The sequence below is a fragment of the Mustela putorius genome, unplaced genomic scaffold (assembly GCF_011764305.1).
Source record: "Mustela putorius furo isolate JIRA1106 unplaced genomic scaffold, ASM1176430v1.1 tig00000145_pilon_pilon_pilon, whole genome shotgun sequence".
Classification (NCBI taxonomy): Eukaryota; Metazoa; Chordata; class Mammalia; order Carnivora; family Mustelidae; genus Mustela; species Mustela putorius.
This window is the reverse complement of record NW_025421294.1, coordinates 36,814,950-36,842,902: the sequence shown is the minus strand read 5'-3', so window position 1 is coordinate 36,842,902 and position 27,953 is coordinate 36,814,950. Positions and strand designations below refer to the sequence as shown.

The window sequence follows — 27,953 nt, the reverse complement described above, 5'->3', positions numbered from 1 at the left end:
TTACTGAGCACCTACTTTGTATCAGGTACTGTGCTAGTGCACTCAGTGAACAAAACAAAGATTCCCTGTCGTCATGGAACGTACAGTATGTGGGGGAGGACAGGCAGCTGATAAACAATTACAATACTAAGTCATTCATTCTGTTAGAAAACAAATGTTTTAGGGAAAAGTGAATCCGGCTAATGGAGACCTAGAATGTAGGTGTGGGGATAGGTATGCAGTATTAAAGCGGATGGTCAAAGAGGGCGGCCTCATTGAGGTAAGATCTGAGCAAAGGCTTATTGAGGAGGGAGATGCCTTACCCATGTGGACTGCTCAGGGAGGAGCGGTCCACACAGGGGCCAGCTGGAGCTAGTGCAGAGGCTTACAGTGGGAGCATCTGTGACACTGATTTACCATCAGAAATACATATTTGGTGTCCCCAGTCCTGGCACAGAGCTGCTAAATCCCTTGGACTTTACTACAATGAGAGTGATAAAGGTTTCTTCTGTTGTCTTCATGAGGCAACTTTTGGAAAGCACTAAGGATGGGGCTAGTTATCAATAGCCTCAGAGGAGGCTCTGAGGCCTCAGAGGAGGGCAGAGGGGCTAGAGATGGAGTCCAGTCACCGATGGCCAGTGATTTAATCAGTCATGCCTGTAATGTAATGAAGCCTCCACAAAACCCGAAAGGACTGGGTTCAGAGATCTTCCAGGTTGGTGAGGATGTGGAGATTGAGGGAGGATGGCACACTTGGGGAGGGCATGGAAGTTCTGCATCCTTTCTTCATGCCTTGCCCTGGTATCTCTTCCATCTGGCTGCTCCTCAGTTACAACCTCTTGTAATAAACTGGTAATCTAGTCAGTAAAATGTTTCCTTCATTTCTTTGAACATCTCCAGCGAATTAATCAAACTAAGGAGGAGGTGCTCATGGGAACCTCTTATCTGTGGCCTATTGGTCAGAAGCCTCCGTGACAACCTAGACTTGAGATGGGCAGCTGAAGTGGGGGTGGGGGTGGGCCACAGTTTTGTGGCACTGAGCCTTTAGCCTGTGGGATCTGATGACCAGGTAGGTAGTGTCCAAATTGAGTTGAATTATAGGACTAGAACTCCAGCTAGAATTGCTTATTGGTGTGGGAAAAAAACCCATACATCAGAAATGTTTCCATGCACATACTGGAGCATGACTGATGGGGGAACAGCAAGGAAGCTCATGTGGCTAGAGCAGAGTGTGAGGAGTGGTAGAGAAGTGACACAGGACATCAGCCAGAGTGGGGAATCATGAAAAGCCTTGTAGGTCATTGGAATGATTGAGCTTGTACTTTGAGGGACATAGGGAGCCACTTGGGGCAGAGGAGTGACTTGATATGACCTATGTGTAGAGAACAAAGTGAATGAGACAAGTGCAGAGCAGGGTGGCCAATTGGAAGGACCATTGCACATGTCCAGGTGACAGATTGATGGTGGCTTGTATGTGGCTGAAGCAGCAGAAGTGGTGAAAAGTAGTCATATTCTGTATATATTTTGAAGACAGAACCAATGGGATAACATTTATTGAAGAAATGGTATCATTCTTGAAGGAATGAGAGCTAAAATTATGACATTCATTTTTTTTTAAATGTCCCTTTAATCTGTATGCCCAATCTGGGGCTTGAACTTAAATCCTGAGACAAGAGTCTCATGCTCTACCAAGTGAGCCAGCTGAGCACTCTAAAACTATGAAATTCTTGGCCTAAGTAAGTAAAGGAAGGAGAGATCTGGAGTTGGGTTTTGGACGTGTTGGGCTCGAGATGTCTGTTAGATCCCCTAGTCAAGATGCCAGGTACACACGTAGTTATGGGAGTCTGGGGTTTGGGAGAGCAGTCAGGGCTCCTGGCATAAATGTGGAAGAAGACACATGGATGAGATTTAAAGCCATGAGGTTGGAAGAGAATGCCCAGAGATATGAGTGTAGATAAAAAAGAAATAATGACCCAAAAAAGAGGAAATAGCACATGAGAACAAGGAGGAATGCCCAGAGACAGAGGAGCCACTCTTACCACTTAGACTTCTTAGGGAGTCTGTTCTTTTAATCCCCAAAACAGGAGACTTTCTGTTCTGCAAGAATCTGTTTTTCATAGTTGTCTTCACCCATCCTTGTCATTGTCACTGTCATCATCAAAAGCATCTACTGCTTGTGGAGTTCCCGCTGTGTGTTAATAACCTGAGGACTGCACCTAACTATAGCACCCCTCCCTCTTGCCTTTAAGGACAACACAGAATGACAGCGGTTTCTGTGCACTGGCTGCCACAGGGGACCTGTGGAGGGAGAGAGTAGTCCTCTGCGATGGGACAGGGACGATGATGCCTTCCCCCCAGAGCCACTGCTCTGTCTTCTCCTCTTTACTGCTCAACTTCTACGACACAGTCTGTTTCCTCACCTTCCACTTCCCCGCCCACCTCAGTCTGATTTCTGCTATAGTCACTCTCCCAGAAACAAGCCTCCTTGGGGTCATCAGTTACCTCCAGGCTGTTCCTCTGAAGGATGTCTGCCCCCACCTACCTCATCCTTAGCATTTGTGGACCATGGTGGGCATTCGTTCCTCCCAGAAACCTCCTGCTTCTGCGATACCACCCTCTCGGTTTTCCTCTTGTTCTCTGGCAACTCCTCCTTACTCTTCTTTCTTCACCTTCTCTTCATCCTTTAAGTGCTGGCTTATTAGAGCTGCTTCCCTCTTCTTCTATGTATTCCCTCACAGGCAAGGTCATCCTTCTCCCCCCCACAGTTTAACAATCATCTAGAGAATCGCTGTCAATAATTTCAAAGTTCTGTCTCCACGACTGACTCTCAGGTGAGCTCCAGTTCTCTCTCATCTCCACTCAGATGTCTCTGTCTCAGAATCCTCCACTTCAGGAGGGACCTCTCCCTCACAGGCACTGGCCTGGCTCTTCTCTGGCTTCCCTGTCTTCCCTGACACACCTCCCATTTTCCCTCCCATGGCTTCCTTTTCCCTTCACCAAGCCATCTGCTTCATACCTCTTGCCACCTGCCCAAGAGGATGAGACTTCATTCAACAATTTAATATTGTTCCGAAGGAAGACAGATACAATGCAGTTAGTGAATTCAGGAGGGCAGAAGGCTCCGCTGGCAGCAGTTTGGCAGGGTGACCCAATTTGGATATTTTTCTAAAGAAAAAAAAAAAAGATAGTAAATGTAAAGGAAGCTTCCTTTTCTTCCTTGACTAATGGTGGTCTCCCCTGGGGCCCTGCCTTGGGTTTGCCCAAGCTGTGTTTCTTCCCTAAACAAGGGCAGAATAAAAATAGCTGGGGGCTAATCTAAGAGATACCAGCTTGGAGTCTCAGCAGTTGTCAGGAATGAAGGGCTGCAGGCTGGGGTGAGGAGAGGGGTGGCTCTTATCTACCCTCCCAACCGCTCCCCCAACCCCAGTCCCCAACAGCAGAGCCCCAGGGCCTCTGGTATTGGTCAACTTGGATTCTCAATGGCCTTACTGTATACAAGATCCCATTTCTGCCCTTTGGTTACAGAGGGGACTGGGTTCTAATTGTAGTCTTCCTGGCCATATGCCCCTGGGCAGGGATCATCCCTCTGTTGTTTCCTCATTTGGAACACAGGGATACCCAAGAGCATTGACCTCTTAGGGGTGCTGAGGGATTAAAGGACAAAAGTCACCCAAGAACCCACAGTGGAGCTCACACAGTCACCCCGATGGCCATTGCATTCATTCCCAGATAAACGTGGAATGACCTCATTCCCCTTTCTCTTTGGAGCTTTATTTTGGGGGAAGTGGTGGTGAGGTGAAGAGGATGCTGGGGTTAGCAGGGAATCAGGCCCAAGGATGGAGCAGAATTTCTCAGATGGCAGAGAGCTGAACGGGACAAAGCAGGTGGTGGCAAATTGGCCATCTTTCTCAAAACATTAGGAAAAAAAAAAAAACAATGGGAAGAATTAGCTCAATGTAAAATGTTCTGTTTATTATTATTAAATCTTTGCTCTTCTCTCTCCCCTCCCCCGCCCCCTGCAATCTTGTTCACTGGCAAAGAATGCCCCTGGGTGAAATGAATCTATAAAGTAGCAAATGAATATGGACTGGAAAATGAAGAAATGGTCAATCAATTTTAATCTGGCAGCTTGACTGGTAGGAACAACAGGGGACTCCTGACAGAAATGTCACAGTATCTAAGAAAGGAGTTCTTAGTTTGCAAAAGATGGCTCTGCCATTGCATTCTCTGCCACTACCTGAACAGGTTTGCTGACCAGTGGATTCAAGGACTGAGGGGAGGTGCGCTGTTAAGACTCTGCAAGCTCCTGGCTGCCTTGTTGAAATGACCTCAACCCACTCCACCCCCAATCCATTCCAGAATCGTACCGCTTGTGTGCTTCCGCTACACTCTGTGCTGGGCTCTAAGGACAGAAGAATAAGATTCCACCTGCTTTGCGGAGCCCACAGCCTGTTGGAGACAGACCTGGAGTTAGATAGTTACCCCAGAGGGTGGTAAGTGTCCTAAAGGGAGCCACAGGGGCCTTGGAGAACATCTGCATCCAGGTGTGACACCTCCTTTAGACTACTTAGAAGCAGCAAATGGCAGTCAAAATAAAATTAATAATAAGCACTTCTAATGAGGTCCAAAAGCAGTGCTTGGTGAGGTGTTCAGTAGGTGATGATGTTAATAAATTTACTGAGTGCTTACTATGTGCCAGGCACTGCATTATTTCACTTAACTCAGGAATTCTACCACTGGGTAGTGTTATTACAGCTGAGGCAACCAAGACCCAGAACCGAGACCCGAGTCCAGAAACATACCCAAGGTCACACAGCTGGTGGAACTAGAATTCAAACCCAGCCAGCTAGGCTCAAGAGTCGCTAGACTTCCGACAGGAGGGATAAGAGAGGCCCACAAAGTTCTGGGGGCAGAGGCCCATTCGTGCCAACGCCGCCCAGCAACCATAATGATCTAAAGGGGTAGGTGGAGATGGAGGACTTGAGGGTGCAGGGTTAGCAGACCCCTGTGTGAGGGCGCCTGCTGAGCCCGGTCAGCACAGGAGCTTCAGGAACGGGACAGTCGCATAAGCAAAAGAAAGAATTCCCTGGCTCACTTAATGGTAAGTGGCTTTAGACACACCTGGATGCAGATGCTCTACCAAGGATGTTACAAACTGGTCTCCGTTGGCCCCTCTCTCCACTTGGCTTTCTTCTGAGGTAGACTCTGACCAGGTAGCAGGTTTCTCCCTTCCTCCACGGGCAGCTTCAGCCGTATATCCACTCTGCTTGGAGTCCCTGAGAAAGAGCCTTTTTCTTAAAAGTTACTGAAAATCCGTCAGTGGCTCCCTGCCCGAGTCCCTGGGGCCAGGGGGCCAGGATGTCCTGATTGGTGAAGCCCTGGTCACATGGCAGCGTGGGTGTGGGCGTGGCATCAGCCCTGCCTGGACCAACCACAGAGTGGGACGTGGGAGGGGGTGGTTCCTGCAAGGAAATAAGCGCAGTTGGGCTGCTTTTTGCGGGTACAGTCGTGCTCACGCCGCAGGTTGTGTGCGGGTTGGGGCTTATTTCCTTTGTAGGAAGGAGCATCCTTTAACCGGTAGATTGCTTTATTGGGAAAGCAATACATGTTCATTGCAGGGGAATTAGAAAACATTTAAATTAGAAAACATATTTAAGCAAACTCCTCCTTCCAAAGGAGATATGAATTCATATCCAAAGATTTTATAATCCTGTCTAGAGAGAATTGCTGGAAATATTTGGGAGTCGATGCTGTATTTTTTTTTCTTTCTTCTTTTCCACCTTCGATATATATATGGGATCATGTTATATATCCTGTTTTTGGGGGGGGGATTTTGCTTTAAAAAATAGTTGGTCAAGTATAATTTATAATAAACTGCACATAATTAAACTGTACAGTTTGATGATGTTTGTCATGTGTACCACCGCAATCAAGGGAATGAGCATATCCGTTACCTCCAGAATGTTCTGGTGACCCTTTGTAATCTTTAGCATATGTGCTGCGGAAGTGAGTTTGCCGCCACCGCTCCCATACTTTCTCCAGAGGCCTACTGATCTGCTTTCTCTCACTGTAGACTCCATTGTATTTTTCATCACCTTATATAAATGGATCATATATGTATTATTTGGGGGATGTGGCTTTTTTCACTCGGTATAATTAGCTAATTATCGACCTTTTACCTTAGTATAATTATTTGAGTATTATTTCATTTGTGTTGTTAAATGTGTCGATAGTTCCTTTGTGTAGTGGAGTACTATTCTGTTATATGGACAAATCACAGTTTGTTTATCCGACCAGGATAGTGGACTTGCATACCCATGTTCATAGCAGCATTATTCACAGTAGCCTAAATGTGGAAGTAACCCAAGTGTCCCATCAATAAATGAATGGATAAACAAAATGTGGCTCTACATACAATGGAATATTACTAAGCCTTAAAGAGGAATGAAATTCTGCCAATGACATATTTTGATGACATTATACTAAGTGAAATAAGCTAGAGGCAAGAAGACAAACACTGTATGATCTCACACAAGATGTATTTTTTTTAAGATTTTATTTATTTATTTGACACACAGAGAGAGATCACAGGTAGGCAGAGAAGCAGGCAGAGAGAAAGGGGGAAGCAGGCTCCCCGCTGAGCAGAGACCCCCCCCCCAACTCGGGGCTCAGTCCCAGGACCCTAAGATCATGACCTGAGCCGAAAGCAGAAGCTTTAACCCACTGAGCCACCTTGGTGCCCCACAAGATGTCTTTGTAGTCAAATCCATAGAGACAAAGTAGAAGGGTGCTGCTGTTGGGGGAGGGGAGAATGAGAAGGGACAATGGGGAGTTGCAGTTTAATGTTTAATGGGGACAGTGTTTCCATTTAGGGTGATTTCAGTTTAGGAAAAGTCTGGAGATGGATCCTCGTGATCATACAATAGTGTGAATGTGCTTATATGCCACTGAACTGTATAATCCAAAAGGGCTGAATTGATAAATTTTGTTTTATGTATATTTAACCCCCAAAAAATTGTCCTAAAGGAGAAGGGTGGATTTCCTGGCAATGCACGGGAGTGGCTCCAGACCTGAAGGAGAGCTGTCGTAGCCTGGCAGCTGTGGACCTGAGTCCTGAACAAGTCGTGTGTCGAAGCACTTGTGGCCCTAGCAAGTGCCCCTGCTGCCTCCGATCTCTCCTCTTTGGAAGGCTTCATCCTCTCAGCCTCTTCGCAGCAGAACACGTGACCACTTGCTGTTCTGAGATTTAAGAAGACAAAACTTTTCCACATTTAGTAAGAAAGATACTAGGGAATGATTCATGGAATGAGACACCAAAACTCTCAAAGTCACGTTCAGAACTCCCTTTTTTATCCTCATATCACACCTCCAAGGTTGTGGCCATTCTTTTCCAAAGTGAACTTTTCTTTGACTCTCTCCCTTTTCCTACTGCCCCAATTAGACTTGGGCTGGCTTATTGCAATAACTTAATTTATTAATTTGTTTGAGGAGGGCGTGGGGGCAGAGGGAGAGAGAATCTGAAGTAGGCTCCATGCCAGTGTGGAGCCTGACCTGGGGTTCAATCTCAGTCTCACAACCCTGAGATCATGACCTGAGCTGCAATCAAGAGTCAGATGCTTAATTGACTAAGCCATCAAAGTGCTGCATGCATTAACTTCCTGAGGTCTCTCTATCCTGGGCTCTGAGGGATGGGCTTACTTAAGATGAAGAAACTTAGCACATTTCAAGAATGTGTGGGTAAATGGAGAGGAAGGTAGGCAAGGTCATGAAGGAGGTGAGGGGAGAGGGTTCATCTTGGGAAGGGAGTTCATGTTCCACTGTAAGAACATTTTGAGAGAGTGTATATATGTGTGGGGACATCTACTGTCTTTGGTTTCTCTTTCATGAGGGTTCAAGGTAGGGTTAGGGGTGCCAAGAAGAGGACAAGATAGGAACTCATGGGATGGTGGGTAGGATGGCCAGTAGTGTTGGAGCTTTGTGGAGGTTCTGGGAACCTTGGTTCAGGAAAACGCTGTGCAATCATTTTAAAAGATGTTTGCAAATTTCTTGACATTCTTCCCATCAAAAAGTGTAGTCTAAATCCTCTCCCCTTGAATATGGGCTGACTTTCATGATGATCTTATAATAGCAAACTGCAGTGGAAGTGATGCTGTGTGACATCTGAGACAAGATCATAAAACAATATAGTGTCCATCTGGCTCTCTTGGGACACTCACCCTTAGAACCAGCCACCATGCTGGGAAGATGCCCTGGCCAAACAGGGAGGCCATTTACTGGTGTTAGAGCCCAGCTGAGGTCTCTGCTGACAGCCAGCATCGAACACCCATGTGAATGAGGAGGACTTCAAAATGACTCTGGTACCAGCTACCACCTGATTGCAATTGCATGAGCACAAGAGGCCCCAAGGAAGAAACGTCGGCCGAACCCAAGGATCCCCAGAACCATGAGACAAGATAGCAATGGCCAAGTGTCATTTTGCCCCACTGTGTCCAGGGTCATTTGTTACACAGCAGTAGAGAGCTGGAGAATGCTGCCAGTCTGACCTCAGAACATCAGCTTCTGTGGTAGACATTGTCCTTATTGAAGGGACATTCATGGTTTGAGGTAAAGTGATTCATTTCATGGTAAAAGTGATATAGGGTCTTGTGAGAAAACTTGGAAAACAAAATCAAAGAAGAAAAAAATTACCTGAAAACCTACTACCCAAGATAACCCCTAGTACATAATAGCCCCTCAATAATATTTACTGGGGAAGTGAATGAACCTGATGACCGCCCCCCTATCCTGCACCTCATCCATTTTGGAGCATGTAGGTTGTTTGCAGGTGTGGGGAATGTTAGGTTTTTGACCTCTGGATTTCACATGCTGAGCGAGATGGAAGCAGGGCATGGTGAACCAATTGGGCAAGCCATTCTAAGGTTTGCAACCTTAACATTTGTCTTTCCCAGGTAGAAAAGCATTTCCTGGAGCCTTCAGCTTCCTCCCATCTGGGGCGTTGACTCACCCCAGCTCAGAAAAGAGATCGCAAACATCTTCCTTCTGGAAAATGGATTTACGTAGGAAGGTGAGCTTTTAGGGATAATATTTATATCCATCTTTCAGTCGTGCTGCTCATGTTACTAGTGTCACGCTGACTTCAAACACTTCTCCCCAGTAAGCATAGGCATTGCCATCAGCTATTCTCAGGAACAAATGTGGTCGTGTAATCCCAGGGCCTACAAAGAATGTGGCAGCAACTGAAACCAAATTATTTAACCATTTTCTGAACCAAAAACCAGAAAGCAAATAGCAGGGGTACTCTTGAGCAGATAATATTAGTGACCCAGAATTTTATCAATCCTCTGACCAAAATACATCTAGTTCCTTTTGACTTGAGAGTCCACTCACAAGGTTAATGTTTTCCTTATATATTCTAACACACTTGACATTGCTTTCTTCCGTAGTGTCTTGTGGTGATGAAAATGGTAGAAGCAGAGCAGAGTTTAAGGGAGAGGCCTCCCTGGTTAACCAGGTGTACTTTCCTCCTCTAGAGACAGGAAATAGGTATAGCTAAGCACAGATGAGGTTATTTGGTTGGGGTAGGAATTGTCTGAGAGAAGGACCCATATTCCTTTTCCTTGGGCAGGAAAGGATGTCCCTCTCCCCCAGCCTCAGGGTTGAGAGGCAGATGCCCTGGGGTAGGCATCTGCTGTGTCTTTGTGTCATACATCTGTTCCCCTTCAGCTGGGAATATCCCACCTCCACCAATTTTTCTTTGGGGAACTACCCTTTCCTACTCTCAGTCCACATGGTTAGAGTAGAGTTCACAGAACACTTGATACCAGGGGTTGGAGATGTGACCTGGACAATCAGGGTCAGATTGGCTCAGTGATTGGCTCATGTAACCAAAGTCAGGCAACCAAGCATCAATCCTGGGATGTTTACTGGAATTCTCCAGAAGGAAACATTCTCTTTCTCTGGGATTGCTAAGCTCATAGGAAGGGACCCTGAAACTACTACCTTGAAGTCTGTCTAGGTGAGAGCCGAGATACAGAGGGATAGAGAGATAGTATCTTCCTGACATAATTTAAGCCCCAGGATCCAGCCATGCCTGAAACCAGCTGTATTTCTGGTCTTCCTATTTAGGGCCTCCAAAAATTAAATTATTTTACTTTGGCTTCTGTCACTTACAACTCAAAGGGCCCTTACTCATAAAGCCCCTGTGTACTGGAGGAGGGAGAAATTAAAGGGGGAAATTGGCAGGCAAACCCCCTTCCCAAAAAAGGCTTCCAGACAAGGGCCCTCCACATCAGTATGGCCTAAACCATAACATTTTTTGTCCAGACCTTTCCTGACAAAGGCTCCAGGCCCTACTGACTTTGTAGTTTACTTTGACCACCAGTTGTTCAGTTGACTCTGAACTGGTCTTAACCTAGAGTTGGGATGTTAATTGACCCTAAAGTCTGGGATTTGGCCCTTGTTGACATTAAGCCTGACCCTTGGCTTACCACACGTTGGTGCCCCAAGACCAGGCCCTACTTGACCACAGAGATGAGAATAGGATGCCTACTTCAATCTGACCACTGACCAAGAATAAAGAAATTGGGTATCAAAAGCTTTACCAACCCCAGTGTGTTTCCTGTTTGGGTTGCAAGCTCATTACCATCATGCAGCTTCCCCACCTTGTCACTGGCCCCCAATGCCCAAACCAGAAACTCAGCCTCCTTCCCATCTCCTTTGTCTCTGATCTCTTCTGACTAGTCACGAGCCCCACTCCACTTCCACAGAAATACTTGATGTGAAGAAACGTAACCAGATTCGAAATCCAAAGAAGTTCCTGTATTATAATTGCCAAATGAAAGAAAAGAGAGGTTCTTTAAATGCAGTTTTGAGCATCGTAAATTTTTTGAGATGGCAAGACAAAATTTTCTAAACGTTTTTTTTTTTTTTTTTAATTTAACTACTTGTGAAAACAAAACCTCTTGGCAGTGCTGACTCTGAAGAATTTGAAGCACTCGTCATTAAAACAGCGATTGTAGGTGGCCATGAGCCTGAAGCCTGACACGAAAGTTACATTCATGGTAGGAAATTCTCAGTCAGAGTTTTGACAATATTTCATTCCATTTTCCTTTTTTTTTTTTTTTTAAGATTTTATTTATTTACTTGACACACAGAGATCAGAAGTAGAGAGGCAGGCAGAGAGAGAAGAGGAACCAGGCTCCCCGCTGAGCAGAGAGCCCGATTCAGTGCTCAATCCCAGGACCCTGGGATCATGACCCGAGCCAAAGGCAGAGGCTTAACCCACTAAGCCACCCAGGAGCCCCTCCATTTTCCTTTTAAGTAAGTTTTCTCCTCTTTGTAATTTATTTTAAAATCAGAGTTACGTCATATGAAAGTGTGATGAATTTTTTTCACGAAGCTCCAGAGAGACAGGTCTAAAACCCCTCTAGTCCGCTGCAGCTGCCATAGCGAAATTACCATCTTGGTAAAACTACTTTCTACCCTTGGTGGGTCTGATGTAGCTCTTTAAAAAGTCTGACAACTAGGAATCCAGAAGCTTGGGTCATCGTTACTACCATCATTTTTCTAATCTAGACCCAGCACACTCAGCGTTTTCTCCCCTGTCCCCATCTCAGGATCCCACTGAAAGCCTGCAGCTAGCCCACTAGGAGAGTGAGAAACAAAACCATGTCAACCACGGAGTTTAATGTTGTTGCTTGTGGAATGGAGGTGCAATGCCTGTCTCTTCTCTACTTTTCAAACTGGTAAGGAGAATAGCCTGATTATCTCTTGAATCATACTGACATACAGATATGCTCTCATATGCAAATTCTATGTGGAAGAAGTCCCATTTCCAAAACCCATGTGAGAACAAGATGATTTCCCTTTAGAAAAGTGACTGCACGGCACGTTAAAACACAAAATCTGAAGTCCTAGCAGATTGTAACTCCTTGGCAGATGTGTGCCAGAGAACAGAGAAGCTTAAAACTACATGTTCACTAGGGCACTTATCCCAGAGAAATGAAAGTTTACATCCTCAAAGAAACCTGTAGATGAGTATTCAGAGTGGCTTTAATAGCTCCAAGCCAGAAACAACTCAAATGTCCTCCAACAGGTGAATGGCTAATCAAATTCTAGTATATCCTTGCAGAAGAACACTACTCAGCAACAAACTGTCCATCTGTGCAACAACCTGGGTGGGAGTCATGGGAATGATGCTTTGTGAAGAAAGCCAGCCTCAAGGGTCTGTGTGCCCTCTGAGCCTGTTGTTGGAACAGTCTCGAAATGACAAAACTAAGGAGAAAGAGAACAGATTAGAGACTGACAGGGGACAGATGTGGGGGGCTCTGGCTGTGAAGGGGTAGCATGAGGGAATTCCTATGTGGGGATGGAATGGGTCCATGTCTTAATTACAGTGGTGGTTATACCAGTCTATCCTGGGATAAGATAACACAGAAACATACCCGCAGGCACGTGCGCAAACACACACACACACACACACACACACACTCAAGAACATGTAAAAACTGGTGCAGAATAAGATCAGTGGTCTAATCAACCATACTACATCCACGTCAGTCTCCTTTGATGCTGGACTACTGCTCTAGAAGATGTTACCACTGGGGGAGGCTGGGTAAAGGGTCCATGGAATCCTATGTACTTTTTTTTGCAACTTCCTGGGAGTCTATAATGATTTCCAAATACAAGGTTTTTGAAAACCCTAAACATTAGGGATTACTACAGAAGAATATAAATCAGAAAAGAAGGCTTCTCGCTAGACTCTGGGGTTCAGGTTACTTGTGCTTGACTAAGTATTGTTCAAGGGCACAAGTCCAAGTGCAAAGTGTCATGTGCCTTATGTACTTGTGAATTTGAGTTGTCTGTTCCCCCTAGAAAAGGTCAGGCTGCAGCTCATCAACTGAAATGAGACATGGCTTTAATTCCTGGACTCTCAGTCCCCCTCCCCCCAGCCCCACAGTCATCCATTTGGTTGGAGACTAGAGGTCACTGATGGCAGAAGTACATCCCTCCTGTCTCACATCTCACCCTCCTGGCAGGGGCCATGGATCCTTTCAACAGAGTGGTCCTTCCAGGTATGTCCCCCTGTGTGCTTCTGTCTTTCCCTTGCTGGGTGTGGTACGCACTCAGGAGGCCATCCAGTGCCCCCATCATTGGCTTGAAAGGCAGCCCTTTCAAGGAAGCAGACAGAGCTCAGCTGTCCGTGCCCTGAGAATGGTTATGAATTGGGGCGGGAATTCTAGAGAATCATAACCAGCCCCGATTCCCATGCTTAGGGCCACTCAAACCACCTGGCTTTGAAGCCCCAGCTGGGGTGTCTGTGCAGCTTCCAGCAGAGCAGAGTTCAGGGAAGGAAAACAGATGGCTAAGTCTTTAGCGGAGGACAGGGGACAACATCCTCAGGCCAAGAATCCAGAGCTCTGGATGGGTTTCAGCATCCCCTGGGGAAGCTCTGAGCCTCTGGAGGAATAATCCAGGGATGCTGCCAGCCTCAATGGCACCTTTGGGAGGTTAGAAAAGTGTTCCCCTTTGGGGGGATGGTTATGGGTCCTCAGCCCACAGGTGGACAGTAAGTGGCATCTCCTGTGAGAGTATTCAGCTGGTTCAGGGAAAGGCGGATGGCCAGAGGAGAAGGTTGGAATGTAGGCTGGGACAGGCTGTGAAGAAGGGCAGAGGGCTGGGTGTTGTCGGTCAAGTGAGGCATACCCTAAAACCTAGACCTGAGGAAAATCTGGTTTTCTACTTAGTGGCCATAATTGACTGTGGTGGTTTTGAAACACAGCCATGGGTCCACTGACACTTCTCTTTTGGAGTAGTGTCTATGTCCTTAGGCTCCATGTCCTTCTTCTTGAAACTCTGAAGGTTTGGGACTATTTTGATGATTGGAGTACAGTGGAGGTGATTCTATATGACTTCTAAGGATAAGTGATGAAAGGCTGTACAGCTTCCACCTGGTTCTTCTGAGCCCTTGTCCTTGGAAAACTGAGCTGCCATGTAAGAAGTTCAATAATGCTGAGACCATTATGCTGTGAGCATCCCAATCCACATGGAGAAGCCAATGTAGATGCTTGGGTTGTCAGTTCCCACTAGGGCCAGTCTTTGGGTCATCCCAGCCTAGGTACCAGACAAATGAGTGAAGAAGGCTGCAGGTGGCCCCAGCCCCTGGCCATTGCAGTCTTCCCAGCTAGGGCCCCAGACATCATGGAGTAGAGAAAAATCATCCACACCGTGCTTCATCTGGGTTCTTGGCCCACAGGAGAGTTACATGGTTGTTATTGTCTTGTGGCACTCAGTTTGGGGTGGTTTGTTACACAGCAATAGATAACTGGAACTTTATCAATAACCTGAGTAAGCCAGAGGTCTTAACCTCAATACTTTCACTTGGGCAAGGCATGAAGTAAGAATGTGAGAATGGGGCCTAGTGAGGGAGTGGTGGGGCCAGCAAAAACACTGTACCCAGCAGGGAGCACCCACCTGATGGCCCTGGGGTGGAGCCTTTGTGGTATCTGGATTAAACCAGTGTCAACTTGGTGAATGTGAATGAAGAGTTGGAGCACACCCCAAATTCCAACCAACGTCACCTGGCGTGATCCCAGGGAGGCCCAGCTATTATATGAGAGTGTATTTTGTGACACAGAAGTCTCACCAATTCCCATTTAGAGAAACAAACTGGTAATCGCTTCAGCCATGAGGATAGGATAGAGCAGCCCCCACCCCGAGGCGTCACCCCACAGTACCTCCGGACCCTGTCCATCAGGGAGAAGTGGGTCCTCACCTCCCTTGCCTCTGGTTGCTGCCTCACCCACACATGCCTCTTCATGATGGGCGTGCCCTTGTCCTGTCACCCCTGACCCAGGCTCTTCACCAGCCTACCTACAACCCCCACCTCTGGGCCTCTAGGCCTCCACACCTCCACATGTGTCCCCATGATCTAGCACAGTATCTACACATAGTAGGTACTTGGTATATGAGTAGAAGCCTTAAAAACACAAAATCACTATCATACAATTCTAGAGGCTAGAAGTCTGAAATCAAGGTGTTGTCAGGGCTGTGCTCCCTCTGACAGCTTGAAGGGAGATTCCTTCCTTGCTTCCTCTAGCTTCTGGTAGTTGCCAGCAATCTCTGGCATTCCTTGACTTGTAGACACGCCACTCCAGTCTTGGCCTACACCACCACATGGCCATCCTCTCCCTCTGTGTTGTCCCTTGGTGCACAGCTATCTCTGTGTCCAATTTACCTTTTTACTAAGGGCACCAGTCATACTGGATTACCCTAATGACACATCTTCATTAATTATGTGAACAATGGCCCTATTTTCAAATAAGGTCACATTCTGAGGTACTGGGTGTCAGGACTTCACATATGTTTGTGGGGGGCAAAATTCAACCTATAACAGTTTAGATAACACAAGTCCAGCCCTGAGATAAGAATCTTCTCCCAGGATGCTGATCAAAAGCCTTCTGAGACAGCAGGATAGGATGAGAACCCAGTCTGGGGGGTTCACTAGGTGGCCAGTGGAGGTACCCCAATGCTTTAGCTACCCCATAAGCTTATCATCCCATGTTAAGGTGCCCCCTTTTATTGCCTTTCAGCACATCTCTTCATAGGGCAGCACTCACTACCATGTGTCATTATTTTCTTCACTATAAGCTCCAACAGGGGCAGGGTCCTTATACCTTGTTAACTCTTATATCCCCAATTCCCAGCACAGTGTGTCAATAAATTGATTGAGTGCGTACATGAACGAATAAATGAATAGGGACTTGTTGGAGGGAAAAGAGATTTCAGGAAGTTCCCTTTGAACCACTGTGCAGGGGCAGAGACTGAAATCGAGGGGACCAAGGAGGTGGGTGCAGCCATAGGCTGGTGCATAGAAAGCATCTGGAAATTGATTCATGGAGGTTTCAACCTGAAAACAAAATTGCTGCCCATATGCCCCAGGATGGGAAATGTAGAACAGCGTGAAAGCAGGCAGTGGCCTTCCCCTGGCTCCCTCCTTTCAAAGTGTGTGATGATGAAAGATGACCCAGTGAGGCTTGTTCACCCACACCTTTCCAGACCTATCTTGCCCATTATATTCTTCCTTTCCAGTCTGCAGCCAAGGTGAGCAGGGATAGGGAGAGCAGAGCAGACATGTACTCAGCAAACCCTCTTGCAAGAGCTAAGATAATAAATGGGCCAGTGGGTGCTAAAACCAGTGCTTTTGCCACTACCCTGTGGTCCTTTCCAGAGGAAGACCACCCCACACTTCCCGGTATACTCCCTGAGACAACAGATCCTTGTCCATCCCACAGGCCCTGTTTGCCTGTGGCTGTAGGATGGGGCTGGTCTTCCCACCCAGGACTGTGCTCTGTGGAGATAAGAGGGTGGGGACTGTTGGGCTGGGTTGGACTGAGTGGCATTTAGGGATGGGAACAACTCTTATGCTGGCCAAGGCCCAGCTGGGGAGGGACCCCAGGTGACCATAGCGCTCAGGAACCTTTCTCGTAGATTCAGAGTGAGGATAATCTGCAGACAGCCAATGAAGGTTGATAAGGCCCTGGGATGAGACAGCCTTAGACATGGCCCCTGAGCCCCAGTGGCCTACCTTGTTCACCACATGTTTACCCAGCCTTGGGCAGAGGGTTGGGGAAGGGAGGAAGAGAAGAAGGAGGAGAGGGCAGGTACAGAGGCTGAATGCTTGGGTTCTTAAGTCAGACTGCCTGGGCTTACACTGTGGCTCTCACTGTGGTGCTGCCATCAGCACACTTGCCGTGTCCTCTTATACTGGCTTTTTGCAATTCCTTCTTTTGGTATCAGTTGGCTGTGATCACAATAATGCTGCATAACAACAATAAAACCACTGAACCTTGGTGGCACCCAACAATACATGTTAAATTAACTCTGTGGCTCTTCTGGGCCCTCTCGGTCTGGTGGGGGTGGGCTGATGTAAGCTGGCTGGCCCACTCCATGTGTCTCTCCCCTCCTTCAACAACCAGCAGGCCAGCCTGGGCTTGCCCTTTTCAGGGAGAAGGCAGAAACACAGGCACACAAGACCAGCCAGGCAAGGGAAGTACCCCTCCAGCCTCTGCTGCCTGTTCATTTGCTAACATCCTATGGGCCAACCAATCACAAGTCACATGACCAAGTACAGCGTCAGGAGCCAGGGACGTCTGCTCTGCCCATGGAGGTAGGGGGATGAGAGCAAATACATGGGAATAATAAGCAGATCCACCACACATCCTCTCCACGCTGTGAGTTCCGGTGGGATGCTTATTGACTGCTGGATTTCTAGTCCCTGTCATAGGGCTGGACACAGCCTAGGTTCTCAATAAATGATAATAATGAGAGCTAATATATGAGAGCCCTTAATTGTAAGCTAAGAGGACCTACGGTGTGCCTGGCACTGTGCTAACAGCTTTATTTCTATGTTCTCATTTAAATGTCTTACTGTGATGTAGGTCTCGATAGTCCCATTTTACAGATGAGAGCACAGAGATCTAAGGAAGCTAAGTGAATGGCCCCAGGTCACATGACTGTGTAAGTGAGGATCAGAACACAGTCTAGACAGCCTGGCCTCAGATCTGAGCTCCTACAAACTATAAAATGAGCCCGAGGGGGAGATGCCGAGCTTAGCTGTGGCAGGTGGCAGTGGCATGGTAGAGAAGGCATACTTGTCCTAGATTTGAAGAATGGAGTCAGGTTAGGGAGTGCATTCCAGACACAGGGAAGGGTATATGCAAAGGCACCAAATTTCTGACTGAGATATGTGGGAAATGAGGCTGGCTGGAGAGATGAGCGGGGTTGATCAAGTGACAGAAATTGCTCATTCTCTCCTCTTTGTGCTGTAACAATTTTGGGGTGGGCACGAGCATAGACACCAACTTACCTACATTTGTCAGCCTTCCTTGCAGCTAGGTAGGTACAGTGAAGCAACTATTTTCAGATAATGGGACAAGAGTGCAAGTTCTAAGTGAAACTTCGAGATTGTGTCCTTAAAGGAAGACAAGGGCCCTGTTCTACTTTTCCCTTGTCCCCCTGACTAGAATGCAGATGGGACAGCTGAGCCGTCTCAGAGCCTGAGGTGCTTGCTGCATATTGAGAACAAATGGCAGAATAAGATAGCAAAGAGCCCAGATTCCCAATCCCATCAAGTCATAAATTGGAACAAACTTGGCCTGAAAGAGAAATAAACTTCTCATTTGCTTAAGCCATTCTAGCTTGGGGGTCAAAGGCAGTTATAGCGCCTTTGATCCTAACTAGAGTGTCATGCAACTTCATTGTACCCTGCAGAGGAGTTTACTTCTAGCCCCAGAGCAGGGGATCCAAAGGCTTAGAGGCACCAGGCCAGCCATGCCGATGAGTAAAGCACACTTGGTACTGCTTTTCCCCAAGAAATATCTGCTTTCCTGTTTGAAATACAGGATCCTCTTCACCTAGCTTTAACTTTTTCCAGTTTTGCAAGACAAGGCCATAAGAAATCTTTCTCTGTTCTCAATTCTACTCTAAGAGGAACAGCTAGTGCCACCTCATTGTCAGGGACAATAGGGAGTGGTGGGGACTGTAGTGAATTGGAAAGCAGATGCCTCTGTCAAGGGGCAGCTGCTAATGCAGCCTCTCCTAGTGGCTGCCTCGGGGACCATGAGCTCCCCTGGCCAGATACCTCAGTTTTTCAAATTTAATAATCTGGGTATTTAAATCTAGCACCGTCTGTGTTGTGGAGGAGCACAGAGCCCCCCCGAGAGAGCAGCCAAGCACAGAGGCTTCACAGGATAAGAGCGCGGGTTTGGTGGACAGTCCCGCAGCTCCACAGCTCCTCCAAACAGCAGCCCGAGACCAGTGCACATGAGGCCACTGGGGACCAAAATGATGTGCGACAAATTGCAGGGAGTCCGGACCCTCCCTGTCTTGAGCTTCACCCTTACAAGGAGGAGGAACCACAAGGCATTTATTTTCCAAGCTCCTGGCATAATCTTTACAGGTGTTACATAAATATTCAGGAAAATCACATACATTGTGTTCATTTAAAGAGAGAGTGAGAACCCTTCGTGGGCTAAACGTTGCAGTTTACAACCTCAACTCCAGTGACTGGAAAGCATGATAGAATTTAGAAAAAGGACCTTGTGGGGAGAGAATTGTGTGGAGAACCGACTGCAGAATGAGAGACAGGCTCAGTGTCCCAGGCTGGTAGGAGACAAGGTGGTGACCGTGGGCACAGAGAGGACCGACAGGTCAGGGCCCCCGGCTGCTGCCAGCGGGGAAGAGGACTGGCCTGCAGGCATCGGGCTGTGCCTCTCTGGGAGGCACTCTGGCTGGCCCTGTGTTGCGGGCTTGGGAAGGTTCAGGAGATGCTCTCTCAGGAGCCTCATCCCAGAAGCACCACCGCAGCGTCAACAACAGCCCATCTGGAAGCTACCCAGGAGCTCGTCGTGGGTGAGGGCGCAGTTCCCACGGTGTGGTTCCCACAGGGCGAGGCACAGGTCCCGGGGGCCTGAAGGACAGTTGTAGATGGTGCACAGAAAACATTTTCTTTTCAGTAGTTCAGTCCGTATTTTCCCGTACCTTTGGGAAGTGTGACTGGCATGTCAAAACTGCGGTCTCGCGGGTATTATTGTTCAGGATCAGGCAAGTAAAAGCAGTGAGCCACCTAAGGTGAACTTAGGGAAACTGTCAAGTAAATAGCCCCCTGAACGGGTGTGAGTGGACCTGGGAGAAACAGTGAAAGTGAGGCTCGAAGGATAGGGCTCGCTGGCCTTCCGGGTTCCAGTCCAGCCAACCATCTTTCCTTGCTTTTGGTTGTTTTGTGTAGGCTGGATGCTGGCTCGGTGTCTGTGCTCAGATAGGTCACTGACTGCGCACAAGTCAGCGTGCTCAGTCTTTTTTGTCCTCATTTGAGGATAAGAAAGCCTAAATGTCAAGTACTGGCCCGGACACTGACTCAAAGCCAGTGTCTGGCTGTTCGGGACAGTGTGACGGGGGCCGTTCTTCTGTGAACAGCTCCAAGAGGCTGGGCTGGAGGATGTCTGGCTGGGCTTAGGGGCTGAGCTGGGCCCTTCAGGGAAGAACAACACTAAATGAGATGTTGAGCACTTACCAGAGTTGTTCTGAGGACCCTTGCGGGGACAGCCAGACTTTGTTTTGCTTTTCAGTGTAAAATGTGTTTTTGTTTTTCAAGGAAATATATGGTCATTCCAAAAATTCAAAAAGAAGGAAGGAAACAGACGCACATAATCCCACCAGAGCTGATCACCATTAATGATAGCCAGATATTTTGGTCCAGGTTCATAATCTCAGAATCTAGTGGAAAGCATCTTCCTTCCTAGGAAAAATGTCCCTCCATATGTCCCGCTTCTCTGGTACCCCATCAGGCTGCCTCCCAAACATTAACAAAACTTGACAGGTCCAAGGACTTTTCCTCACTCAGAGATTGTTCTGGTTTCTACTTCTCGATTTCTGGTGTTCCCTGCTGTCATGCTCTGTTGTCGCTCCTCCCTTCACGCTGTCCTAACCCATCGGTCCATGCCGCAAGGCTATACAGAGCTTGGCCTGACAGCTTCGGCATGGAGAACACCTGACTTTCCAGTGCCTTCTGAAGAGGGCGATGCTCCTAGCCCAGCTCAGAACAAAATACACAGTGTTTCTGGTAAAGAGATTAGGAACATAAAAAGGAGCAAGTGTCTGGGCATGGGAGCTAATTGCTTGCGAGGCCTCGCCCACCGTGGGCCCTGCGGCTCACCCCACACTTGACTCCGGACCACAGGTCCCAGAGGCTGTGGATGAAAGAGCAGAGAGGATGAATTCCAGCATCTTGATTTCAGCCCACAGCTTGGACAGCTGCTGAAGCAGGCCCCTGACTCCACCAGGGGAAGGCAGCCCAGCCATCTGGTTGGTGGGAGTCAGGGGCACGATTAGCTGCTTCTAAATGCCGTGCTTAAACCAGGTTCTCTTGGCTTTGAAGATGATTCCTGTAGGACCAAATAGTTCATTTCCTTGAGGGGAAACACTGTCAGGTTTAAAAGCCATCATTCTCCAGGGAGGCCGGGTGGCTCTCTACTGGTCTGTAAACACTGTGAAGGAGGGGCTTGGTTTCTGTTCTAACAGCTCCTTGAGATTTACACTTAATGGGAGCAGGGTGGCACAGGAAACAGATGGGCAGTGGGGCCATCTACGGCCCCCAGACAATTTGGTCTCGTCATCTTTTGATTGTCATGTGTGTGGTTTTTTTCAACCAATGCAGCTGTGCTCTCTCCTGCTTAACTACTGTTCTTTCAATCAGGGCGCACTGTGCTCAGCCCTGGCACTGCGCCTCCAGAGAACACCCTTCCATGTGCCATGCATTTATTGAGCAGCTACTATGTGCCTGACGGTGTGAACCAAACAAAGCCCTGGAATCCAGAGGATAGAAGTGTGGGCTCTGGACCAAGCCTGCGTGGGCCCTGAGTTCAGTCCTGGCCCTGCCCCTTACTCTCCATGTCCTGGGCACTAAAATGTCAGGCCTGATCTGTAGCAGCAAGATAATGATGGCGTCTGTCGACAGGGTTATGGTGAGGATCAAATATGGTGTTGCAAATGCAGCCTGACTGTTTGTATTTGCTCCATGAGTATGGACTATGATGGCATCGTCCCTGCCTTCCATGGGATGTAAGTCTAGAAGGGATGACAACAAACCAATGCACTTGCAAATGTGTGGAACAGACTGGAGGAAGGGGCACCCAGCTTAGACAAGGGCTCAGGAAGGCCCTTTCTGAGAAAGCTGCTTGCAGGAGTGGGTGATGCTGCTGGCGATGTGGGCAGGCCTTGCCGCCTGGGGAAAGAGATCCAGATTGCCTACAAATACCAGGGAACACTGGGGGTGCCTTTTGCAAGGAAGTGACAGCATCCGACTTCTCGATCCCTGTCTGTTTGGACACTAGACCATAGGGAAACGTGTTCATTTTCTATTACCACAAACTCAGCGGCTTCAAACAATACAAGTGTCCTCTCTTACAGTTTTCAAAGTTGGAAGTTCTAACATCAAGGTGTCAGCAGGTCCACATTCCTCCTGGAGGCTCTAGGGAAAAACTTCTCCCTGCCTTTTCTAGTTTCTAGAGGCGCCCATCTTCATCAGCTCCCGGGTATGTTCACTGCCACCTCTGTCCCCATTGTCACATTTCTTTCTCTGACTCCAATCCTGTCTCTTATAAGGCCCCTGGTAATGACATTGGGCCCACCGATAATCCAGAATAATATGCCCATTTCAAGACTCTTATCCTAATCATACCTACAAAGGTTTTGGTGTGTGCATGTCTGGTTTGTTTTTGTTTTTGTTTTTGCCATATGAAACAAAATTTTCACAAGTCCTGGGGATTAGGACATAGACATTATGGAGCTCATTGCAGGAGACTCTTATTCTGTCTAACACAGGGAGCAGGAATGGAAAAGAGGAGACTGGATAGGAGGCTGCTGTGATCATACATGCGGGAGAGGACGGTAGGCTGGACGCGGTGGGGAGCAGTGGAAGTGGAGAGAAGCAAGTGGAATTAGAAAGATTTATTGGTTGCCTGGCAGAGGGAAAATGGGAGATTGAGTAGTGTTCTGGCTCTTAAAGCTTTCTTCTGGAATTGACATATTAATATCACTTCTGCTCACAAGTGACATGGGCACGCTGACTTTAAGGTAGTGGGAAAATGCAGTCATGCTATGTGCCCCACAGGAAGAGAAACAGAGTGTGTGTGACTGCTACATCTGTTGTAGAGACCCTGAAGCTAAGGGCCATCTAAGGCAGCATTCATCCAGCTGGCTTCTCTTGCTCCTTGAAATAAAATCCCAGCTTCCTACAGTGACTTCATATTAGTTAACGATAGCCAAAATAGTGCTGTGAAACAATCCCTTTCCACCAATCCAGTGGCTTAAAACCATCAGGTTGTATGTGTGTATGTGTGTGTGTGTGTTTCTTTCATACATCTTTGGGTTGGCTAGAGTTTGGCTGAGGTTGGGTGGGCTTGGCCCAGGCTCTAGGTTAGGTCTGGGCCTGCTCCAGGTGTCTCTTATCCTCCTTGAAGTAGTGGGCTGGCAGAAGCCCAAGACAGCAAGCCCCTCCATGAAAGCGTCTATCAAGTCTCTGCTATGTCCTATGTGCTAACATCTCATTCATCAAAACAACTCCCCTGGGCAAGCCCAAAGTCAGGAGTCAGGGAAGTTCATGGACAGATGCAAATACCATACAGGGGAGTGAAGACGTAGGACCAATCTGCTCCACGTCCACAGGCTAACTTCTCTAACCCCATGTCTAGTCCTCTATCCATCCACTGATCCAAACATCCAAGTGCTCACTAAGCGCCGACCACACTCATTTCATGTCAAAGTCATTCCTATCACAGGGCCTTTGCACAAGCTGCTCCTTCTACCTTGAACTCTCTTCCACAGATCCTTTCATGGCTGCTACATCTAAAAACCCAGGACTTACTAAAATGTTACTTCTAATATATGGCCTCACCAGACCACAGTGCTTAAAACACCTCTCTCTCCCCCCATCTCACCCACTCCCAAGCACCCCCATCATGTCACCCAGCTGAATTTTTTTCTTAGTACTACAACCTCAAATGATCCCATATATGTATTGGTTTATTTGTTTATTGCCAGCCGCCTCCCCAGAACCCACAATGCATGATGGCAGGGATCTTGCTCACTGTTGGGCTCCCTAGTGCCCTACACATGTTTAAAAAATGTGCATCAAAGGAATTTCAGCAATGCCAGGAAGGAGCAGGAGGGAGGGATGTGGGCAAAGAGATTGAAAGGGTGATGAGTAAATTGCAGACAGTGATATTTTTTAATTCTGACCCCAGAAGTGCATTTCTTCATCTTGAAAGTGAGAATGAATGAATAGACTCTTTCATTCAGGCAACATGTATTTATGACATGCTTGCAATGATGCAGGCTCTACCAGGGGAACCTCTTTCCCCCTAGGTTACCCGTGACTTAGCAGCAAGACAGAATGGCAAAGATTTACAAATGCTGCACAGAAAACAAGTGCAGGAGATTGTGAGTGTGCAAGTGTTACTGCTTCCCACATACAGGCTTCATTCATTCACTTATTCATACATTCAGCATATGTGAACACCTACTATGACCATAGTGTGTTCTATATTAAGCACTGTGGACATAGAGATGCATCAGATTTCCAATGGTAACCACCGTGTTACAAAGTCAACTTTCGAACACTGGGGAATGCCTCTCAGAAAGGGTGGGCCATGTGACATGCACCCTGATGGGTGAGTCAGAGTTCACCAGGTAGAAAGGAGGAACTTCAGACACTAGAATGCAGGATATAGAAGAGAAAGTACTGGTTTTGAGACCATGAGAAAAGGGGGTCATCATTTTCTAAGGAAAACTCATGCTAGAAAAAAGGGCTATTTAAAATAAATGGAGGGGTGCCTGGGTGGCTTAGTCAGTTAAGCCTCTGCCTTCAGCTCAGGTCATGATCTCAGGGTCCTGGGATTGAGTCCTACATCAGGCTCCGTGCTCAGTGGGGAGCCTGCTTCTGACCTCTACCTGCTGCTCCCCCTGCTTGTGCGCGCTCTCTCTCTCTGACAAATAAATAAATACAATCTTTTAAAAAATAAAATAAGTGGAGTCCAAAATGTGAAAAAAAAATCTGAAAGAAAAAAAAAGATAGTTTGGGACTTTGTCTTGAAGAAAAGAAATGAAAAATTAAGAAAATAAATTCATCTAATAGTGAACAAATGTTACATTGACAGTTATTTTAATTCTTTTTTTATTAAGATTTTGTTTTTGTTTTTGAGAGAGAGAGAGAGGAAGCTCAGGAGAGTGAGAGGGAGAAGCAGACTCCCCAGTGAGCAGAGAGCCCAGTGTGGAACTTGATCCCGGGACCCTGAGATGGTGACCAAAAGAGATTGTGAGCCAAAGGCAAACACTTAACAGAGTCACCTAGGCACCCCAACAGTTGTTTTAATTCTTAAAGGAAACCAACATGGAATTCAACAATCCAACATTGATTTTGAGAAAGATGTGATTTTTCTGGCCTGGCCAAGTTCACCACACCCTTCACTTTGCATTTGATTTCAGAGCACAGGCCGCTGGGGAGGTAGGTTCCCCTGGGGCCTCTCTTTCCCTCTGGCTTGTTGAAGCATTCTTTTGAAGCTGCTCTGTCTCAGCATTTTCCTTATCATGTTTCTCTTTGTGGATGGTTGTCCACTCTCCTTCTCCGCCAGACCCCAGTTGCCCAGGACGGAGCTGGACTGTGTGAGATTCTCTGATGCCACAGTCCTCAACGTCATGGCCTCCTGTGTCCTTTGCCAGACTTGTCTTTTTATTTTGTTCCTGGTTTGCACCACATCATCAGAATGCTTGCCAGCCAACTCACAGAGATGAGCAAGATTACCAGTAGACTTGTTGGGGACCAGGGGGTGAGTCAAGGCAGGTAGGGCACCTGTTTGGGGTGGATGTGATGCCTGGTCTGCTTCCCTGTGCCTCAATATAGGGACTTGCACAGGCAAACCCTCGTATATGCTGTCTGCAGCTTAAGGCATGGGGGAAAGGACATGGGCAGAGGCTGGGAATGGACAGAGGGGAGCTCTGGCAATCTCATATGCCTGCTTTTTCCTGAGGGTAACAGGAGCCCTGGAGAGTCTAAACAGGGTAAGCCATGTCAGATTAGACTTCAGAAACCTCCTCCTCTGAGACAAACCAATTTGCTTGGAGGGTGCAGGGAGGGGCCTGGAGTCCCAGCCAGACCGGGACTCTCCAGAGTTGCCCTCCCCTGTGGCTGCCAGTAGCCCAGGAGACCTCCCTCCTGCAGCCTCAGGTCCCTCTTTTGTATGAGTTATATTTGAAGGACAGATGCCCACCTTCAGCTGAGAAGGGGTTCTTCTGGAATCAGGGATTGTCAAAGTAGGAGATACAGAGAAGTTAGAAAGGGGGTGGATTATTTCAGATAGGGTGGCCACAGAAGCCTCTGTGAGGAGTACTCCTTAAACAGGAAACCAGAAGGTCGAGAAGGGGCCAGTCAGGCAATGCATATGTGGAAGGAGCTCCCGGCAGAGAGAAGAGCATGTGCAAAGGTCCTGAGGCAGGAAGGGGCTTCAATGGTTCAAGAGACAGACTGCAGATCAGTACACTTCATGCAAGAAGGGGATGGGCTAGGGTAAAGCTGGAAAAAAGACATGGGCTGGAGCAGCAGGCCCAAGAATTTGGTCCTAAGTTTAAGTCATTGATGGCCTTTAATTAGGGGAGTAGTATGATTCCATCTGATTTGTGTCTTTGTAGGATTCCACTAGCTAGAGGTGGGCAGAGGGGAGCAAGGAGACAGGAGGTTGTGGCTAGAATCCAAGTGGGACCAGATAGTTGCTTGACCTGGGGTGGTAGCAGTGGAAATGGAAAAGATGTGAGGTGTAGTTTAGAGGGTCCCCCAGCTGGACTTTCTGACGTCTGCCCAAAACTCTGTCCACATCTCCCTCCACCTCTCACCTCTGAGGCAACCAAGTGTGCTGAAAACAGCTTGGGTTTCCAAGTGGCCTGGGTTACACTTACTCCAGAGTGTCACCTGTCCTTCCGCCTTTCTGAAACTTGGGTCGTTTTTGTTTTGTTTTGTTTTTTAAGTTTTTATTTATTTATTTGAGAGATAGACACGGAGATAGTGAGGAAGAGTACAAGTGGAGATAGGAGCTTTTGTCAGAGCAGAGAGGAAACCACAGAGGCAGAACGTGTGATAAAGAACGCATTGGTTATCAAAGCAGGCAGAGTAATCAAAACAGGAATTAGGGCAAAAGCATGCCAGTTGGTTAGAGGATGGAAGAGATGGGATAATCTTTGGTGTCTGTCTTTTGGGAAGAGTTCTGAACGGGGCTTAGAAGGGATCTAATGGACAGGGCTGGGTTAGGCTTTGACCACTTTGCCTGAAGCAGAGGGAAGGAGCCCCCCCCAGCCTCAGGTCAGGGGACGCCTCTACCTGCGGTGAAGATGAGTTGAAAAGACTGAGATGCCATTGGATGCATGGGAAGTGGGCGAAGATGAAACTGGACCTGTGTACAGAAACACGCGGTGTGGGGCAGGGCCTGCCCCTCCTGGAGGAACCATCAGCTGGCTATCCGGGGAGACTGGGCATCACACAGGCTCAAATTGTAAAACTGTGTCTAGAGGTTCTAGTTCAGTGTATCTGTAAGGATGTTCATCACAGTGTTGGTTCTGAGAGAAACAAAAGGCCCCCACATATTTTAAGCTAGGAGGCTGGTTAAGCAAATTACACTGTATATGAACAACATAATTTTTTACTGCAGCCAATAAAAGGAGCGTCTTTGGGTGCCTGGGTGGCTCAGTGGGTTAAGCCTCTGCCTTCGGCTCAGGTCATGGTCTCAGGGTCCTGGGATCGAGCCCCACATCTGGCTCTCTGCTCAGCGGGGGAGCCTGCTTCCCGGTCTCTCTCTCTGCCTGCCTCTCTGCCTACTTGCGATCTCTCCCTCTCTCTCTCTGTCAAATAAATACATAAAATCTTTAAAAAAAAAAAAAAGGAGCGTCTTTATGTTGTGCCAAAATACCGACTATTATGGAAAGATGGTGATCTGAGCACTTATTATATGCCAGGCACTGTTCTATGTGCTTTGTATAAATAACCAATCTGATTCTCCTCACAGATGAAGACCTAGATACTATTATTATCCCTGTTGTATTCTTGAGGAAAAGAAGGCACAGAGTGTCTAAGTAAGCCGCCAACAGAGCTTTAAGGGGCAGACCTGGGATTTGAACTCAGGAATGCTGGGTTCACACCCTCAAAAACCTTCACGATGTACTGTTAGGGGAAGGGACATGCCTGGGCTTTTATTTTTTTCCTTAAAAAATTTAAAGACGGGCGCCTGGGTGGCTCAGTGGGTTAAGCCTCTGCCCAGGTCATGATCTCAGGGTCCTGGGATCGAGGCCCGCATCGGGCTCTCTGCTTGGTGGGGAGCCTGCTTTCTCCTCTATCTCTCTGCCTGCCTCTATGCCTCCTTGTGATCTCTGTCAAA

At 47.5% G+C, this 27,953-nt stretch overlaps 1 protein-coding gene across 2 annotated transcripts in view; it reads left to right on the top strand.

The window, feature by feature from the left end:
- The window catches only part of BNIP1 (BCL2 interacting protein 1), an 88,239-nt gene that overhangs the window by 13,234 nt on the left and 47,052 nt on the right, over positions 1 to 27,953 (top strand). Inside the window, exons 6-7 of one of the 2 annotated variants that reach the window (XR_001180965.2) lie at positions 8,928 to 9,043; positions 11,595 to 11,723. Coding sequence is in view for 1 of the 2 variants with exons in the window: in XM_004737593.3 (XP_004737650.1) it covers positions 8,928 to 9,043; positions 11,595 to 11,627 (149 nt within the window). In the remaining variant the exon portion in view is untranslated. Of the gene's footprint in view, positions 1 to 8,927; positions 9,044 to 11,594; positions 11,738 to 27,953 lie in introns of those variants that run through there. The other variant, XM_004737593.3, reaches the window with a different exon arrangement.